Source organism: Gigantopelta aegis, chromosome 1 (genome assembly GCF_016097555.1).
Source record: "Gigantopelta aegis isolate Gae_Host chromosome 1, Gae_host_genome, whole genome shotgun sequence".
NCBI classification, from domain to species: Eukaryota; Metazoa; Mollusca; class Gastropoda; order Neomphalida; family Peltospiridae; genus Gigantopelta; species Gigantopelta aegis.
The window spans coordinates 8,218,546-8,239,576 of NC_054699.1; the positions used below are offsets into that span (position 1 = coordinate 8,218,546).

General features: G+C 36.4%; 3 protein-coding genes across 3 annotated transcripts in view; 2 read left to right on the forward strand and 1 right to left on the reverse strand.

The window, feature by feature from the left end:
- The window catches only part of LOC121370351 (arylacetamide deacetylase-like 3), a 3,083-nt gene extending 1,063 nt beyond the window's left edge, over positions 1–2,020 (forward strand). The window contains exons 2-3 of the mRNA XM_041495517.1: positions 5–120; positions 1,212–2,020. Of these exons, the coding sequence (XP_041351451.1) occupies positions 5–120; positions 1,212–1,870 (775 nt within the window). The 3' untranslated portion in view covers positions 1,871–2,020. The remainder of the gene's footprint in view (positions 1–4; positions 121–1,211) is intronic.
- An 8,023-nt stretch (positions 2,021–10,043) lies between these two features.
- On the forward strand, positions 10,044–19,984 carry LOC121370392. The gene is made up of 5 exons (XM_041495585.1): positions 10,044–10,199; positions 13,978–14,137; positions 15,425–15,480; positions 19,005–19,100; positions 19,840–19,984. Exons 1-5 carry the CDS (start codon positions 10,150–10,152, stop codon positions 19,982–19,984), a joined length of 507 nt encoding a protein of 168 aa, XP_041351519.1. The 5' UTR covers positions 10,044–10,149.
- A 438-nt stretch (positions 19,985–20,422) lies between these two features.
- On the reverse strand, positions 20,423–21,004 carry LOC121370433 (GRIP and coiled-coil domain-containing protein PFC0235w-like). The gene has a single exon (XM_041495654.1). It carries the CDS (start codon positions 21,002–21,004, stop codon positions 20,423–20,425), a length of 582 nt encoding a protein of 193 aa, XP_041351588.1.
- Positions 21,005–21,031: the final 27 nt, after the last annotated feature.

Consider the following 21,031-nt stretch of genomic DNA (forward strand, 5'->3'; position numbering starts at 1 on the left):
ACAGACTAGCACCCGAACACTCTTTTCCAAAAGGCTTTGACGACTGCGTGACGGCTACGAAACACGTGCTGAATAATGGTATCAGCTACGGAGTAAATCCAAACAAGATCGCAGTTGGTGGTAAATGAATATTTGTTGTAATAATAGTTTAGTGACTGCTTGCTTAAGCTTGTTATTGATAGGACAGTTGCATAAAAGAACAAGTGATAAAAAAATCACAAACATACGACGATGTACCAAACTATGGTACCTAGTTCTTTCTGCATTTTGTTTTTTAATGGTCCCAAACTTTCAAAACGTATCTGCAAAGTCTGATTTGGATTTGCCTCATTTCGGGAGTTTTGTGCTTTACTCCAGTATTAAACATAATATTAACCAGTGCATCTTCTCAGCCTGGTCAAAATTAATGAAGCGGTGTGGTTGCGAACAAGCTTTCATTCTGTCAAGCCAGTCCTAGTCAGGTCAGGTCAGGTCAGGTCAGGTCATAGGGCTTTACGTGCACATTCAGAACAAGCTGTTGTAGCACACGCCTATCCTGGGCGCAAGAGCTCCTCCGTCCAGGAAAGGTGGGGGGGGGGGGACCGCCTGCACTGGCAGGTGCAAGGGAGCACCAGCAGCCCGACCAAGGTCGGTGTGTGTGTGTGTGGGGGGGTGATGGTGCTATGGGATTTTGAATGGAGCAAAGTATTATGCCAAAGAGAGAAAAAGTGCGCAAATTTGGTTGAGGAAATTGGGCGCAATTTTGAACGGTCGGTCAAAAAGAAAGTTCCAGAGCTAGTATAGGTTTTGACATTAGTGGGAGTCCTGGGAGTGGCAGTCCTCCTATAGACGGTGAAGAAAAAATAGTCTTGTGTCGTGCTTGCATTGGTCATACATACCTGACACATTCATGTATTCTTGTGTAGTGTGAATATTGTCAGTGTACACTGAAGGTCCACAGCATGTTGGTGAGGTGTAATCATTTTGAACAGACGAGGACAGATATGTTGACTTTTATTAAGAATTTTAATATGTTTACCTGTGATTCTTATATACTCAAAATGTTAATATACTTGTGATATACATTTCACAGCTTTTTACGATGTTTTAATTTTCTATTGATGTTGATCATCGATTATCCTTATTTTCACCTTTTTCTGACACCCAATATGGATATATTTGTGATGGGGTGTCGTTAAACATTCATTCATCCATTCTGTGTCGCTCTACAGGTGACAGTGCAGGAGGAAACTTGGCTGCTGCCGTGACCATCAAGTTCCGAGACGAACGAATAGAGCCGCGGATCAAAGCCCAGTTATTGATATACCCATCACTGCAAGTCTGCTCTCACTCGCTGCCGATGACTAAACAGCGACTAGCAGACTCTGCTGACGAGTTCCTCTTTTTCTACGGCTTGCTGGGGATGTGGCTCAGTCTGAACAAACACCAGCAAGAGATGATGGAATCGGGAAAATACATCACTCCAGAGCTGGCTGAAAAATGCAAACGATTGGTCGACGTCGACCTTATTCCAGCCAATCTCGTTCAGAAAGGTTACGTCCGTGACGATCACGTGGCTACGCCAATAGATGATGACGTCATATCTATGTCAAAACTGATAGAAGACCCGCGAGTTTCGCCCCTCCTTGTTGAAGATCTTTCAGAACTTCCGCCTGCGTACGTGTTCACTGTGCATTGGGATTATATACGAGACCATGGGATAATTTATGCCAAGAGACTGGAGAAGGCGGGAAACACAGTCGTGTGGCATCCTGAGACGGACACTTTCCATGGCGTGTTGAACACGTGTCATACAGAACCTGTCTTTAAGACTTGTCCAAAACTCATAGGCAATATTACTGAGTTTTTAAAGAAACCATTTGCAGAATAGATTACATGTAAATATAGCATCCGTGTATAGAAATAATAACTAGTATTAAAACAGCCATACCTTAATAAGCCTAATTAGAGGACAGTTTCTTTCTTTTTTAAAATCAGGTTGTCATAGTAATTAAACATTTCTTTATAAGAAACCAAAGTCTATTTTGAGTGTTGTTGTTGTTGTTGCTGCCTATATTGTTTGATTTGTTTTGGGACGTTTTTGTTGTTTTTGTATATTTTTTAAAACTATTATTATTATTATTATTATTATTTAAAAACAAATTTACGATATATAAATTGTTTAAGTTTAATATATCTTGAAGGGGAAATTACATGGTCATGTGATTTAAAACTACCAAAGGTATTCTAAAAAAAAACATCTCCAGAAATGATATTGCACCCTGGCAACATATATATAGAGAATAATACATGAGTGGCCATTAGATACCATTTATCTCACAGCGAGTTGTTTTAAAATGTATCTAACGAGCGAAAGCGAGTTTGATACGTTTTTAAAGACGAGTTGTGAGATAGATGGTATCTAACGGATACGAATGTATTATTCTATTTCTTACATATCCTCAAAAACCAGGTTTTAAGCAAATTGTATTATCATTTTGCGTCACAGACTCATGATTGTCAGGTTAACTATACGTCACAGTGTAATCTATTTCCACCGTGTTGTTTTTCATTGGCTGCATGGCACTGGTGACCTGGTCATCACTTAGGAGCAGCCAGTCGAATGTCTTGAAATTGTTAACACACAGGTGTGTAAGAAAAACATTTAATGGTTCATGGGACACTATCATTTGTGGAGTTATTCCTAGAGCTATGCCTCGGGTTATTTCCTGAGTTCATATATGACAGTTCATATAGTTATTGTTGAACAAGGGAAGAAGAAGGAAATGTTTTATTTAACGACGTACTCAACACATTTTATTTACGGTTATATGGTTATGGACCACACAGATTTTGAGGGAGGAAACCCGCTGTCGCCACTTCATGGGCTACTCCTTTCGATTGGCAGCAAGGGATCTTTTATATGCACCATCCCACAGACAGGATACCACATACCACGGCCTTTGATATACCAGTCGTGGTGTGTTGAACAAGGGATAATCATTTCTTTAATGAAAACTCCACCGTTTCGATTTAGATCTTCTGTCAACGTTCCTTTGAAGTGTATTGTCTCCTACAGTTTTGATTGAATTGTTCTGAAACTTGGTACAATGATCCTCCACAAACTAACAGAGATATTTAGAAACTTTTTTTAATTTTTATTAAATTAAAAAATAATTAAATTGAAAATTCAAAAGTCTATCTTATCCTACAGGTTTGATTGGATAGTTCTGAAATTTAGTGTAACTTATTCTCAGGGGGTAATCTTCACAAACTAATAGAGAGATATTTTGAAAAAGTTTGAACGTTTAATTTTTTAATTTTTATGAAATGTTATTAAATATTTGATAGTTCTGAAGCTTGGTACTACTTTTCTCTGGATCAGTATTCACAAACTAATAAAGAGATGTTTTGAAACTTTTGAATTTTTATTAAATTTAAGCAGTTTAAATAGAAAATGAAAATATAAAAGTGTATCTTCTCCTAGAATTTTGATCGAAACTTGGTATTTTGATTCTAATGGAGTTTATTTTGCAATTTAGGAACCTTTATTTAAAAAAAAAAAAAAAATTAACATAAATTAAACAAATTCTTAAACCTGACATATGGATGTTCTAAGGTCTTCTTTACAACTTAATTAATTATCTTCTACTGACAAAATAGAAAATTAAATAGTGGAAATCTCTCATTAACATAGTTTATGAATTTTCTATTGATCCGATTGTATAGATTTATGGATATATTTAACAAGTAGGAACAAGATTTAACGGCCCTGTTATTTATGTAGTTTCAAATAAGTTTGGGTTTTGTTTTATTTAACGACACGACTAAACCACATTGATTAATTAATCATTGGCTATTGGATGTCGAGGTTATTCACCATCATTAACTCCATGCAGTGCCAGATTTATAAGGGGGCAATTGCCCCGGGCCCCCCTGCCAGAGCTCCCCCCCCCCCCCCGACAAAGGACTTCCTTTATAAAAAAAAAAGTAATAATTATAAAATTAGTTCTTTTTTTTATTATTTGTCATGTAATTTAATTTCTATGTTGAGGGGCCCCCGAACCTGAAGTGCCCCGGGCTCCCCAAGGTCTAAATCCGGCTCTGACTCCATGCAGTTCAATACAAGTTCTATGTCAGAATATATTCTGTGAAAATACAACACTATCGAGAGGGTCATGTGACTACTAATTTTAGGGAGTGCTCACAACTGACAAGTACCGTATAAAAAATCAACATAGGTCGACCACAAATGTTTTCAGTTAACAGCCACCATGCCCGACCACCGCCCCATGTTGCTGTTATACAGGTTGCACTATACCACTTGCACAGTTATCAGTTAGCATTACATATAACAAACCGGCCTCGGTGGCGTCGTGGTTAGGCCATCGGTCTACATGCTGGTAGGTACTGGGTTCGGATCTCAGTCGAGGCATGGGATTTTTAATCCAGATACCGACTCCAAACCCTGAGTGAGTGCTCCACAAGGCTCAATTGGTAGGTGTAAACCACTTGAACCGACCAGTGATCCATAACTGGTTCAACAAAGGCCATGGTTTGTGCTATCCTGCCTGTGGGAAGCGCAACTAAAAGATCCCTTGCTGCTAATCGGAAAGAGTAGCCCATGAAGTGGCGACAACGGGTTTCCTCTCAAAATCTGTGTGGTCCTTAACCATATGTCTGACGCCATATAACCGTAAATAAAATGTGTTGAGTGCGTCATTAAATAAAACATTTCTTTCTTTCTTTACATATAACAATAAACCAATGGGTTATTTAAATACTACAGAGGTCAACCTACGTGTAATCATCAAAGAAAGATATCAAAAAGCATATCAGAATTTTGTAGTATTTTTTTAATGAGGAACTATTCCCTAAACCGCTACAATAAGTAACGATACAACAACTGGTGGTGTGTTTCCTCAAACATTGGTAATTCTGACTTGTAGTCATCTGAGGAAAGCCGCTACATTTTGCCTAATGCAGCATGGGATCTTTTATATACACTTTCCCACAGACAAGAAAGCACACACCACGGCCTTAGACCAGTTGTGGTGCACTGGTTAGAACGAGAGAGAAAAAAACTCAGTCAGCTGACTGCATGCCCTCGAGCGAGCACTCAACCGACTGAGCTAAATCCCGTCTCTACTTTCAAACAACGCATCCTGTAATTAGTATGAGCATGGTGATAAAAACATTATCCACCCCCCCCCCCCCCCCCACCCCCGCTCCCTTGCACTATTAATGCATTTTATTACCCAGATGTCACGTTTGTGTTTATGTAATAATACATCAATAAAAGATTGATTTGTTAATCGTTGGCTATTGGATGTGAAACATTTAATAATTCTGACGTATAGGCCCATAATTATGATATAAAGGCGTTTTGTTTTAAAGCGATTTTTAAAGAAAAATTAGCATTTACAAACCTGCTTTACTTTTTCACATCCATATTTAGAATAGTGTTTTAATACTATAACATGTTTCAACATGCCATAAAAAATGTGTTTTTGTAAAACCAACGAAGGATATGATATCTAACTTTAGGCAAATTATATGTACATTAAAGATGGAGGTGTTACAACAGCCATAAGATCTTCAACATGTTCAATATATTAACTTTACCGTTCAGAGGGAAAAACCTTTGAAAATTGTCTACTTGTTTTGGAAAAACATATAGGGCAGAACTGACATGCTTTGTAAATTCGGCTCACAATGTTTTAATAATCCTGATTAAGAATTGATCTACTGCAATGACTTTTATAAGCGATTTTAAAACAATTTTAAAAGAAAATTATTTATTAAAGGAGAACTCAAGTCAAATATGAGCCTTATGTGTTGGAAAGATGCATACCCGGACCACCAACAAATACTGACACTTTAAGAAATGAAAAATGCGTATTTTTAGAATTTTAGTGATTATTCCTGCTAACTGGGGGCAGCCATTTTGTTTCTTTTTCGTCGCGTTCGGTACTCTAGCTTAGGAGGAAATGACGTCGGCTCCTACCAACTCCTGTACGCACAGTGTAAACAAACGCAGTAATTTACGACAAGGCGATTCGCTTTCATCAATCTGACTTAAATGACTTGATAATATAATCAACTATTTAACTAAATATATTTCATTGTGCATTGGCAGAATGAAATGGGGTTATAGTATATTTCTCTCTTCAAAGTCAAAAGAAAAATGAATGAATGAATGAATGAATGTTTAACGACACCCCAGCACGAAAAACCAAAGAAAAAATGCGTACTGTTAGTCCTATTGGTAGGAGGAAAAACGACCACCCACGTGATATTTTTCTTTTCTTTGGGACTACGTAATTGGTCAGTTCAATGATTTTAGATAGGAAAGTCTACTTTTCATTCATTCCTTTTTTTACTTTGAACTATAAAACTCATTAGTTATATCAAGAAAATATATAAATGCATAAATACACAAATACACAGGTGAACAATGGTGACACATAATGAAATAAGGTGCAATGGAAAGTAAGTAAGCAATAAACAAATAAATAAATACATACATAAATAATAATAATCTTTATAAGTAAATACATAAATAAGATAACTACAGTGTTGTTTTTTAACTGGGTAGCTTGATACAGATAATTTCCTAAACTGTTTAATGTTATTAATAGAAAATAGTTGAATAGATTTTTAAACAGATGGGTTTTTCCAACAATAAGGTTTTATATATGACCTTAATTCACTATAAAATGGACATACCAGTACAAAGTGAAATTCATCTTCAATATCTTTATCACAAATTAAACATAATCTATTTTATCTGCCAGTTTCAATAGCTAGAGTTTGTGATGATAGAGGTATCTTGTTATGGCTTTCCTAAGTCGCTCTGGGATGTATTTAGACAAGTAATATTGCAAAGCATAAATATCAATGTAATGTAAGTAATGTGTGCATTTAGTGGAATCTGAGATTTGAGCTCTAATGACTTGTTGGGATTGGTCTATTATTCTCTGTTTAATGAGTGTTAACCGCATTGGGTCTAGCTGTTGATGGGTCCATAAATAACTAAATCCTAGCATGTTTAGTTCGTGTTTTATTTGATATGCCCAGCTGTTTTTATTTTTATTTTCAGCACAATGGTACAAATATAAATAACAATTTTTGAGAATGCAGTTATCTGTGTTCAGAAGCTTAGACCAGTACTTTATCATGTTAAATACTCTATTAGTGCGTAATGGGAGGCGGCCGAGTTCAGCATACACCATAGAATTATTAGTAGATCGTTTAACCCCAAGCGGGTTTTTACAACAAATAAGATGTACTCTTTCAATAATATCTCCTTTATAAGATCCCCATACCTCTGAAGCATAACATACAATACATGTGATATAACAGTCAAACAATGATAACAATGTTTCAATATTTAACTTCAAAGGTTTTGTTTTAGAATGCAAGGCAAATAAAACTTTTCTACCTTGGTCTGCTAAGTGTTTCACTGCAACTGTGAATTTATTATTATAGTACAACATAAATCCTAGATACGAAAAACTCTCAACCAATTCTAATATTTTACCGTTATAAATTCATTTCTCTGTACTACTAATTTCCCCACCATTTCTGAAAATCACTTAAGTTTTATTAATAATAATTTAAATTCCCCATTCAGCTTACTAATCAAATAAACTATCTAACATATGTTGCAGGCCTTGCACGTTCAGAAAAAAAAGCACCAAATCATCGGCATACATCAACAGAAAAAGACTGATATTTTTATATTCAAATGGAAAACATACTTTCTCAATAAAATTAATTTCAAAATCGTTAAATGTTAATTTGGGGTAAGTAATTGATTTAGTCTCTGGGTGTGCTACTTTCTGATGATAACGATTCCACTGACATAATAAGCTAATTGCAGGTTAGTACGTTTGTGTAGCTGGACATAATGCTATCTCAAATTTAAGAGAAAAAAAACGATGGTTACTATGTTTTATTATTATTTAGAACTACTAGTACTACTAGAAGGATGTATTTAGAGAACATTTGGCAGTTTATCAGATGAGTCAGTTCGCATAATTACCGACATACACCACAACTGGTCAAAGGCCGTGGTATGTGCTTTCCTGTCTGTGGGAAACTGCATACAAAAGATCCCTTGCTACTAATGAAAAAATGTAGCGGATTTCCTCTCTTAGATTATATGCCATAATTACCAAATGTTTGACATCCAATAGCCGATGATTAATTAATCAATATGCCCTAGTGGTGTCGTTAAACTAAACAAACTTTAACTTTTGTTACCCACATAGTAACTAATGGAACAAATAACACAATTGTCATGCAGAGATATTGCAGTTCTTCTAAAATTCAGTTCATAATTGCTTTTAGTAATGATTAAAGATCGCTCATAATTATATTCACCGAGATGTGTATTGTACTTACAATTTGTCAAACTATTGTTTTGTGAATGGCAGTCCTCTTGCAAATGGATTATATTAGGAAGGACTCAATCGACCTGGATTGTGACAGGGTTTTGTTTTAAAGATAAAAGACAGTTGACAATATAACGATTCACAACTTGCTAAAATATCCCTTTCACTCTAATATATGTGCAGAAATACCATTTTGATCAAAACTGCATGTTGTCATTCAGATGTAGGTCTTGGTGGTGTAGTGTAGTCATCGGAGTTAAAGCTGGTAGGTAATGGGTTCGAGTTTAACGACGATTTATATTTATTATTTTTTTTTTTTTTTTTTTTTTTTTTTTTTTATTTTTTTTTAATACATGAGCTGATCCGGGATTTTAAATACGGAGGCTTGTATCTTTAGTTGTTACACTTAAAATTTAAAACACAAACAATACTTAAAATACAGAGAATATTACATGAGTGGTCGTTGGAATGAATGAATGAATGAATGAATGAATGATTGTTTAACGACACCCCAGCACGAAAAATACATCGGCTATTGGGTGTCAAACTGTGGTAATGCAAACAAATAAGGTGATGATCAACATCAATATAAAAATTCATGATTTAAATAAAAACAGTGTAAAGAACTGTACAAAAATACAAATATCACAGATAGATACTGACTTTTACTCAAAATTTCAATTGTATCTCGAAGAAAACAAGAGGATTTGTGCTGTATTGGCCATTCTTAAAGAGAATGTTACACCCCTGCACCACGGTGAGGTTACAGCACGTGCAGGGGAGAGTGGTCGTTGGATAACATTTATCTTAATTACAACAAGCTATTTGTAAAACATAATTTAAGCAAGTTGGATACCTTCTGATACGTGTTGAAAGACAAATATAAATAGTGTTTATAGGACACGAATGCAATATATTCTATTTCTCACATTTTCTAAAAACCAAAACCAAAACACACACACACACACACACACACAAAACAACAATACAAAAACTAACAAAACCCAATACCCCATCCCCCAAAAAAAACCCACCTAAACAAACAAAAACAAAAGCAAAACACACCAACCAAGTTTAAAACAGATTTAAGCATCTTTCCCAACTTATTTACGGCATTCGCACTTGCAGTTAATAAACTTATATAAGCACAGAACAATAAAAAAATTGGGAAACTTCGTTATAGAGCAATCAGTTTCGATCGGACATATTTCATTGAATGGTATGGCTGTGGAAACGAGTTATTACAGTGCAACAATCAATCACAAATCTTAAAAATGATTTCTGGTACAAGGTTGGAGACGAAAATTATCCACAAACGGTTGGTCATTATGTTCTTCTAGAAACCACACTGCACGCAGTTATATTAATGAAACAGCTTCTGAGAATTGAATCCAAACCGCATTTTACATGATATTTTTTCTTGACAAGAGTACAAATGTGTTAACTTATTTTTTATTGTTAAAAAACAATATTGGTCTATCTACGCAGATGCTTCTTGCATTATAGGAGGGATTTGCAAAAAACGAACAAACTGTGGCGCGAAATTGATCCATTTGACCTTTATCCTCTGATGACCTGGCAAACCGAACTTGTGGTAACCAATGAATTGCCGCATAACCATTTAGCGCGCTATTTCGCCAGTTTCTGTGTAGCGTAATAATTTTGTACACAACAGTAATCAAGAAATCCTCATTTGTCTTTGTTGAAAGTTATCGATGATTATTAATATTATCTTGAACAAGCAGACTACGTATTGTAGTATCTGAATATTATGGCCAGTGAAACTCAGGCAAGCAGTATTACAGAATGGACTGATGTATCGTAAGTGAAAAAAAGTCAATTTTATTGCAAAATGTAGGCACTTCCCCGTTTCCGAGTTTGCCACTGGGTAACCTCCCCTATATAGTTTGTACTGTTTGTAGAGTTTTATTCAGTGTAAGTCCAATGTCAAAGTAATATTTGTGCATTGGCGGATGCGGAATTATTCTAGGGAGGGATGCATCAATGAAAATGCATCTATAGTCCGTCCCCTCACCTACAAACAATTTAATGTTTGATTTTTGTTTGGTTTTTGTCAATCATTTCAGTTTGGTTTGACATATGAAGAAAAGGAAAAGTGTTTTGGTAAGTCTAAGAGCCAAAAAATACAATTTTTGTGACCAATTTAGATAACGGAAAGAGTTTGACCCGTACCCCTCAATATCAAAGGCTCTAACCCTAACTCTATCCCTAAAACTACCCAAACTATTAGAGTATCAGGTCGTTTTGTAACCATACCAGTTCGTACCCAAAGGCATGCCAGTTCGTAACCAGAGGAACATCGGCATACCAGTTCGTACCCACATTTGTACATGTTATTTAATGAAAAACAAAACAATAAAAATCCAAGCCAACTGCATTTTAATAATTAGCGATTAGAAATTGTCACAAAGAATCATGTCAAGCGAAGTCAGCTTATTTGTTGATATATTTCAAACACATAGCCTTTTTCTTTTTACATGACAAATTTTTTTTAATGTACAAACATAATAATATTTACAAACATAGTAATATTAAAGGGACATACCCTAGTTTCAAGCCGTGAAAATTTACACTAACTTTAATTAATATACAAACCTGTAATACATTTGGATAAAATTATAACTGAGTGAAACATGAGTCTGTGACTTTGAAATGGTGAAATACCCTCTAAAAATAGACTAAAACTCGACTCCATAACTGTTATTTCTCAGACGCAAGTGCGTTTTTAAAAATATGAGAAATACATTTTGCGATATTAAAAACACCAGGATGACCAAAAACATTTTGAATGTACAGAAATTGATAATGTAAACCATAAAATCTAAGTAAAGTATGATTTCAGTTATCAAAAACGGCTATAATAGTAAAAAATATGCATTAGTGTTTAAAAACTAGGGTTTGTTACTTTAACATAATGATATATAGAGATATTGAAACCCAGTACATTCATACAATTGTATTTATGGTAAAGGTAAATGTGAAATTAATAAAAACTTATATGTTGGTATATTTCTCAAAACTTTCAAAATGTGACTTATTCCCTATTTAGCACCGAGTCCTTCAATTATTGACAGGTGAAAGTAGCATTATGAACTTTTAAATTTGCATATGACATGAAATTTGCATACCGTTATTACACAGGTTGATACAATCAAATATTAAATGGGTTTATGACAAAAGAATTGCTCTTTGGCTACGAAAAGGTATGCTTTTTGGTTACGAAAAGGTATGCTTTTTGGTTACGAAACGGCATGCTTCAGTGATGCACAGCACATAATTGCTCATTTAATGCTTATAAAAGTGATTATTACAACACATTTTTTGCTAAATGTTACAATATGTTTGTAATATAATATTATAATTGTGTATTTAAAAAATATACTAATGTTAGGTGTAATGTATGACATTATTTAATTGGTTACGAACTGGTATGCTAGCTGTTACGAAACGGTATGGTACGAATGGGTTTGGGTACGAAACATCTAGAAACCATTGAAAATGGGGTACGGGTTGAACTCATGCCTAGATAACAATCGGCTCAAAAACAAATAACTTGTAGTGGTAGGACTTTCCTTTGGCACTGTCACATATAAAAAACATAAATACTTATAATAGGGTTATGGTTAGTGACAATGCCGGTATGAGGTCGTTTCGCCCTTATTCCCGATCGCCACGTGTAGTTTCGCCCTCTATATAGGGTTGTTTTGCCCTCATGTTTATGTTTGTGAATGATGAATAAATTTGTTTACGTGACTCTAGTTGCAAATCAGATATAGGTTATCAATTTGTAACCCTTTATCAACCATTTGCAAATTTGCGTAATTGGCTTCTGTAATATCCATTGACGTGTCATGTTTATATCTATGCTGAAGAAGATTTATGATGGAATATTAAAAGGTCCATTTGCTTCAGTTTACATTTAAATACATGCAGTTTTCTGCTGTCTGCCAGTTTGGTTTTTTATGGAATACTCTTCAAGAGGGGTGAAAGACTCTAAAATATTAATATAAAATCAATGATCTCCAGTGGTATCTTTAAACAATCAAATAATAATAATAATAAAATAATATGACGTCATCACATTTGCATTTATATCATAACATGTTATTACATTCAACGGTTGTTAGATTAAGTCATATCCTTTCACCCCAAAGTCAAAATGGCAGCCGACAAAAAATTCCATGCTTTTTGCCCTGTGCGATCTCAGTGAAGTCGATACAGGTGACATGGTTATCATCTAGTATGTGGAATCCATGCCATTGTAAAAAAAAAAATCTAGATTTCTGTCTGGGTAAAATCTAACGAAAAATAAAGGTAGGAGCAATTTATTGTAAACTTTACGTTTAAGTCTACAACCTTGTTGCCTGTTAGGTGTCTATTGCGACAAAATTTAGGGTAAAAATTTTTTATATGTCAAATTTTGCTTTGACTATATTCAGGGTTTTGTTTCAATGGAATGTGTTTTTGCTGTGGACATTTTCTAAATTGCAGGGGTTGCCCATCGGATGGCCTATAGTGTTGACCTATGGTATTCAGGGATGAATGTAATGTTTTAAAAAAGGCACTTACAATATTTAATAATACACTAATTAAGTATCGGTGCTATGTGCCATGGCCCATGAGATGTCTATGAATTCTAATCACATTTGAAACTGAAATAACTTATATGTTTCTATTTAATTTTGATTGCTATATAGACTTATGTCTCATCCGGAGCATTCGCATATCACACTACCTGGCTAATCGGCCAATGTAAATAATGACTTAACATTTAAAAAGCAAATTTTATGTGTTGTTTTGCCACTGTTACAAAGGATAAAATCCAGTTAGTGCACCAAGACAGCTTGTATATCAAAGGCCGTGGTATGTGCTATCTTGTCTGGGATGGTGGACATAAAAGATCCTTTGTTACTAGTTAATGAAAAAAATGTAGTGGGTTTCAGGCCTTCTAGAATAGTTATAAAAATCCACTAACCATGGGATCAGTGATTTAAAAAATTTACTAGCCATGATTAAAAATTTACTAGTCCTACTTTAAGTAAATACAATTTTAATAATTGGATATGTCACCTAAAGAAGGAGATCAAGCTTAAAACCCCATAGATTTGACAGGAGGAATGGACAAGATATTTGAACACATTTACAAAATAGACTAATACAGCATTTGAACCTTTTTTTCACTAGCCATGGGAGTGGGGCTACTATAATGTAGAAGCCCTGGGGTTTCTTCTGAGACTTATTTGTCAAAATTACCAAAATATTTGACATCCAATAGCTGATTATTAATCAATGTGCTTGTCAAACAAAACAAATTTCTAAAAGATAAAAGGAAATTAAATTTTAATTATTAGTCAATAGTGACCAGTACAATAGTTAACATTTTTTAGTTTGAACCAATTTTCAGATATATACATGTAGGAGAGTGGCAGCCTAATTTAAATAAAACATTTAATAGGCAAGTACTAAATTTCAAATGTTTTAGCGACATTGTATAAAATTTAGCAGTTGGCTAATTTGGCAATGGACAGGGTGTCTCCTGATAAAATAATTGGATCTACACATATATTTTATTTTTCAGATCAACCAATGAAACGATGGCCATTGTTTCCAATGGTTACACAATTCCGTGTGAGGACGAAATAATGGCGGTGTGTCGCGATTTGTCGATCATGAAGGACATCGAGAAGAAAGCCTTTTCTCAACTCAAGTTGTTGTCACCCGCAACCAGGGAACATCAAGTTTGTATTCATTCAAGATCAGGGTTTTTTTTTGGAGGGGTGTGGGTGCTTTCATTTAAGTTCAAGGAATAATTTTAATGTACTGGATCCAAAACAAAAATAGTCCTGATGTAACCTTGGAAATTTTATGTAATTGATAATGTTCACTGGGCTAGTCCTGGCACTCACCGAATTCACCAGATGCCATTTTTAATTATTCTTGGCACCTTTTTGCCGTGGACTATATTCAGTGTTCAAAACTTCAAGGATTGAGAACAACAGGCAAGTTTTATTTTCATTTGGCGAAATGATTTCATGTAATAATTTATATTTTGTTTTGAAAATAATTGAGTTTGTGCAAGTTTAATAGATAATTTCAACAAACGTTTTCTTTTCAAAATCTTGATAGGTGATATTTTTAGTCAAGTGAAAATTGATTAGCAACTACTCTTTAGTATCTTGTGTAGCGAGTCACGACGCGATACTGAACCTAATGTTCCCTAAAATTGGCCCCAATTTTTTTTTTACTCAGAGTTAGCCCTGATTTGTTCTATAACATTTAGTGAAATATCTTAAAAATATCAGTGAAATAAAAGTGTCGATTAGTCACCGAGTGACGATAACACATTTTAGAGTGAAAATTTCACTACTTCACTCTAAAATGTGTTATCGTCACTGTAGAAAGTGTTTGTTTGCAATCATATCACACTTAACACACACGCGCGACTCGTGAGATATGATTGCAAACTTCACTCAATGAGATATAAATCATAATTGACAAAAAACATGAAATATCTGCTATACATTGCATTTCAACACATAACCAATTAGTGGTTTGTTTCAATTTAAATTTACGTATACAAGTCTATGGGATGGTTTGTGAGGGATATTGTTCCCTGTGCGGCACATCAGAAGTGCTTATATGTCACCGTATTCTGATATTGTGCCATGTTGGTTTCAGGAACGATATTCGTTTCTGCATTTTAATTTTTTTTATTTATTTAGTTTTTACATTGGGCGTGGCTCAGTGGTAAAGCGCTCACCCGATGCATGGTCGGTCTGGGATCCCATTGGGCTATTTTTCGTTCATTCCAGCGCATCACGACTGGTATATTAAATGGCGTGTCTATATGCATAATATATTATAACGGATCCCTTGCTACTAATGGAACAAATTTAGCAGGTTTTCTCGCTAAGACTAAAAATTGTCAAATATTTCACATCCAATAGTCGGTGATAAATATATCAATGTGCTCTTGTGGTGTTGTTAAACAAAACAAACTTTAATTTCAACTTTTTTATTTACAGTTTCCAGTGAACGAGTCAATAGCCTGTGCGTTGTATATGACTATTGTGGATGTACGGTGAGTCTGAGGGAATTCATCGGAGAATATGAATAACGGTTGTTATGCCAGCATCAAAATATGAGGCAGTCGAACCAATCAGTCACTTACTAATTGTTTGAGTGGAATTTCGGAAGCATAATTTAGCAATGTTTATATGCCGGCATTAATACTGGTCACCTGAATAAAATATATTTATTTATTATTAACCTTCTGCCTACAGGATTAATTTTTGACAAAAAAACTTGTCGAGAGGGTACAGGTTTATACATTTTTCACTTGAAATGTTTATAAATCTATAAAATATTCAGGGCTTCTAGATTATGGCAACCCCACTCCCATGGCTAGTGATGTTCAGTGTTGGGCTAGTAAATAACTACTATTGCCATGCCAGACAGGGCTTCTAGATTATGGCAACCCCACTCCCATGGCTAGTGATGTTCAGTGTTGGGCTAGTAAATAACTACTATTGCCATGCCAGACAGGGCTTCTAGATTATGGCAACCCCACTCCCATGGCTAGTGATGTTCAGTGTTGGGCTAGTAAATAACTACTATTGTCATGCCAGACAGGGCTTCTAGATTATGGCAACCCCACTCCCATGGCTAGTGATGTTCAGTGTTGGGCTAGTAAATAACTACTATTGCCATGCCAGACAGGGCTTCTAGATTATGGCAACCCCACTCCCATGGCTAGTGATGTTCAGTGTTGGGCTAGTAAATAACTACTATTGCCATGCCAGACAGGGCTTCTAGATTATGGCAACCCCACTCCCATGGCTAATGATGTTCAGTGTTGGGCTAGTAAATAACTACTATTGTCATACCAGACAGGGCTTCTAGATTATGGCAACCCCACTCCCATGGCTAGTGATGTTCAATGTTGGGCTAGTAAATAACTACTATTGCCATGCCTGACAGGGCTTCTAGATTATGGCAACCCCACTCCCATGGCTAGTGATGTTCAGTGTTGGGCTAGTAAATAACTACTATTGTCATGTCAGACAGGGCTTCTAGATTATGGCAACCCCACTCCCATGGCTAGTGATGTTCAGTGTTGGGCTAGTAAATAACTACTATTGCCATGCCAGACAGGGCTTCTAGATTATGGCAACCCCACTCCCATGGCTAGTGATGTTCAGTGTTGGGCTAGTAAATAACTACTATTGCCATGCCAGACAGGGCTTCTAGATTATGGTAGCCCCACTCCCATGGCTAGTGATGTTCAGTGTTGGGCTAGTAAATAAATACTATTGCCATGCCAGACAGGGCTTCTAGATTATGGCAACCCCACTCCCATGTCTAGTGATGTTCAGTGTTGGGCTAGTAAATAACTAATATTGCCATACCAGACAGGGCTTCTAGATTATGGCAGCCCCACTCCCATGGCTAGTGATGTTCAGTGTTGGGCTAGTAAATAAATACTATTGCCATGCCAGACAGGGCTTCTAGATTATGGCAACCCCACTCCCATGGCTAGTGATGTTCAGTGTTGGGCTAGTAAATAACTACTATTGCCATATCTGACAGGGCTTCTAGATTATGGCAACCCCACTCCCATGGCTAGTGATGTTCAGTGTTGGGCTAGTAAATAACTACTATTGCCATGCCAGACAGGGCTTCTAGATTATGGTAGCCCCACTCCCATGGCTAGTGATGTTCAGTGTTGGGCTAGTAAATAACTAATATTGCCATGCCTGACAGGGCTTCTAGATTATGGCAACCCCACTCCCATGGCTAGTGATGTTCAGTGTTGGGCTAGTAAATAACTACTATTGCCATGCCAGACAGGGCTTCTAGATTATGGTAGCCCCACTCCCATGGCTAGTGATGTTCAGTGTTGGGCTAGTAAATAACTAATATTGCCATGCCTGACAGGGCTTCTAGATTATGGCAACCCCACTCCCATGGCTAGTGATGTTCAGTGTTGGGCTAGTAAATAACTACTATTGCCATGCCTGACAGGGCTTCTAGATTATGGTAGCCCCACTCCCATGGCTAGTGATGTTCAGTGTTGGGCTAGTAAATAACTACTATTGCCATGCCTGACAGGGCTTCTAGATTATGGTAGCCCCACTCCCATGGCTAGTGATGTTCAGTGTTGGGCTAGTAAATAACTAATATTGCCATGCCTGACAGGGCTTCTAGATTATGGCAACCCCACTCCCATGGCTAGTGATGTTCAGTGTTGGGCTAGTAAATAACTACTATTGCCATGCCTGACGGTCAAATGTTGCTGCTATAGTCTATTTTGTAAATATTAATATCCTAACACCCACCCTTCAATGTTAGTGTTTTTAAGCTCTGTCTCCCTGTTTAGGTGACATCTGATTATTACTATTGTTTAATGAAATTTTATTAACTTAAAGAGAAGTAGGGTTAGTGAATTTTTAATAGTGGCTAGTAAATTATAAAAATCACTGATCCCATGCTAGTGGGCTTTATACAAATTCTAGAAGCCATGATAATGTTCATATGTGAAAGGTATAAGTATTTTTTTCGTAAGTTGCTGTGGTTTAAAATTACATTTTTTTTTTTTTTAATAAAGTCACATTTACTTACACACTTTTCAGGGCTAGCTCTGGGTGAGCAAAACAGTTCGCCAAATTGTCTATTAAACTTAAAAAATTGCAGAAATCAACAGTTATTTTCTAAAAAAAATGTCAATTATTACATGAAATTCTTTCGCCAAACTAAAGTAAAATTCGCCAACTGCTTTCAAAATTCGCGAGTGTCAGAGCTTGCCCTGCATATGTCTGGTATTTATGGCAATTCTTCTTAATTACTTTGTTTTGCTAGCCACATTTTTGGGGCCAAACAAACTATGATACAATATTTCGTGATTTTCGTTGTTGTTAAAATGGTCCAAATTATTTGTGGAGGGGATAAGGTAGTAAGATCCCAGATATAAAAAAAAAAAAGAAGAAGATTTTAAGGCCAGTTTGGTGTTTGCCTCCTGGATCCACCAGTGCAATAGCTGATGATTATTCAATGTGGTCAGACTAAGCCCACAAGCATTGATAGCCACAAGAGACAAACACCAGTCGTTGCAGTTACAAGGACTGGGATGTGGAGATGGACAGCGAAATAAGTTGAAAAATAGGAGGAACTGCCAGATTGTTAACCACAAGAGACAAACACCAGTCATGATTGAAGTTACAAGGACTGGGGTGTGGAAGTGGACAGTGAAAGAAGTTGAAAAATAGGACGAACTGCCAGATTGTTAACCACAAGAGACAAACACCAGTCATGATTGAAGTTACAAGGACTGGGGTGTGGAAGTGGACAGTGAAAGAAGTTGAAAAATAGGAGGAACTGCCAGATTGATAACCACAAGAGACAAACACCAGTTGTGATTGAATTTACAAGGACTGGGTTGTGGAGGTGGACAGCGAAAGAAGTTGAAAAATAGGAGGAACTGCCAGAAATGACATGGAAGTCAAAGGAGAGAAAGGACAGGGGGTAGCGGGATATAAAAAAGTTAATCAATGTGCTCTAGTGGTGTAGTTGATCAAAACCAATGTTTTTTTCTGCTGTTTATTTCAGGATGCCGTATGGACCTCATGATCCGCAGCTCCAGCGCGGGTTTCTTGAAGCACCTTGTGTCACGGTGTCAGACATTCTGCAGAGGACAAACATAAAGTGAGTTCTTTGGTTTTCGGTAATACAGTGAAACTCCGCTAAACCGGACACCCTCTGGACTAAGTAAAAAGTCAGACATATGGTTACGGACCACACAGATATTGAGAGCAGAAACCCGCTGTCGCCATTTCATGGGCTGCTCTTTTCAATTAGCAGCAAGGGATCTTTTATATGCACCATCCCACAGACAGGGTAGTACATACCACAGCCTTTGATATACCAGTCGTGATGCACTGGCTGGAACGAGAAATAGCCCAATGGGCCCACCAACGGGGATCGATCCCAGACCAACCGCGCATCGAGCGAGCACTTTACCTCTGAGCTACGTCCCGCCCGTCTTGGCTTGAAGACATGTGGCAATGACCAGGAACAACTTAACTTTTTTCTCCGATGTTTTGTCTTGACATCATCTCTTATTTTAAAGGTCTTCTGGATTATGGTAGCCACACGCCCATGTCTAGTGCTGTTCAATGTTGGGCTAATAAATAACTAAATAACTACTGTTATCATGCCTGATGGCTATTGTAAAAAACAGTAAAGGATTTTTAAGATCTATCTCCCTCTTTGGGTGACATACCTGTGATTATTCACATTAATAAAATTATATTTATTAAAGTAGGACTAGTGAATTTTTAATTATGGCAAGCAAATTTTTTAAATCACTGATCCCATGGCTAGTGGATTTTTATAACAATTCTAGGAGCCCTGTCTTATTACGTTTATGTTGATGTTTTGCCAGCGTGACGACGCTCTTCCACCGCATGAAGACCGTGAAGGAGAGTTGTGACGTGAGCGATGCCGTCAGTCAACACCTCCTGCTGTTGGAGAAGAAGTACTGCATTGTGTCGGCTCTGTTCCACACCTTCGAGAGGTTTGTCACATAATTCATCTTCTTTCTCTCCTTCGAGAGGTTTGTCACATAATTCATCTTCTTTCTCTCCTTCAAGAGGTTTGTCACATAATTCATCTTCTTTTCTCTCCTTCGAGAGGTTTGTCACATAATTCATCTTCTTTTCTCTCTCCTTCGAGAGGTTTGTTACATAATTCATCTTCTTTTCTCTCTCCTTCGAGAGGTTTGTCACATAATTCATCTTCTTTTCTCTCTTTCGAGAGGTTTGTCACATAATTCATCATCTTTTCTCTCTCCTTCAAGAGGTTTGTCATATAATTCATCTTCTTTTCTGTCTCCTTCGAGAGGTTTGTCACATAATTCATCTTTTCTCTCTCCTTCGAGAGGTTTGTCACATAATTCATCTTCTTTTCTCTCTTCTTCGAGAGGTTTGTCACATAATTCATCTTTTCTCTCTCCTTCGAGAGGTTTGTCATAAATTCATCTTCTTTTCTCTCTCCTTCGAGAGGTTTGTCACATAATTCATCTTCTTTTCTCTCTCCTTCGAGAGGTTTGTCACATAATTCATCATCTTTTCTCTCTCCTTCAAGAGGTTTGTCATATAATTCATCTTCTTTTCTGTCTCCTTTGAGAGGTTTGTCACATAATTCATCTTTTCTCTCTCCTTCGAGAGGTTTGTCACATAATTCATCTTCTTTTCTGTCTCCTTCGAGAGGTTTGTCACATAATTCATCTTCTTTTCTCTCTCCTTCGAGAGGTTTGTCACATAATTCATCTTCTTTTCTGTCTCCTTTGAGAGGTTTGTCACATAATTCATCTTTTCTCTCTCCTTCGAGAGATTTGTCACATAATTCATATTCTTTCTCTCCTTCGAGAGGTTTGTCACATAATTAATGTTCTTTTCTCTCTCCTTCGAGAGATTTGTCACATAATTCATTTTCTTTCTCTCCTTCGAGAGGTTTGTCACATAATTCATCTTCTTTCTCTCCTTCAAGAAGTTTGTCAAATAATTCATCTTCTTTCTCTCCTTCGAGAGGTTTGTCACATAATTCATCTTTTCTCTCTCCTTCGAGATGTTTGT

Bases quoted from the DNA above. Each gene is read 5' to 3' on its own strand.
- LOC121370392 (XM_041495585.1), top strand. From the start codon at position 10,150: ATGGCCAGTGAAACTCAGGCAAGCAGTATTACAGAATGGACTGATGTA. The intron at 14,138-15,424 runs GTTTGTATTCAT...TTTTATTTACAG, and splicing joins CCGCAACCAGGGAACATCAA to TTTCCAGTGAACGAGTCAAT. The intron at 19,101-19,839 runs GTGAGTTCTTTG...ATGTTTTGCCAG, and splicing joins CTGCAGAGGACAAACATAAA to CGTGACGACGCTCTTCCACC.
- LOC121370433 (XM_041495654.1), bottom strand. From the start codon at position 21,004: ATGAATTATGTGACAAACCTCTCGAAGGAGAGAAAGAAGATGAATTAT.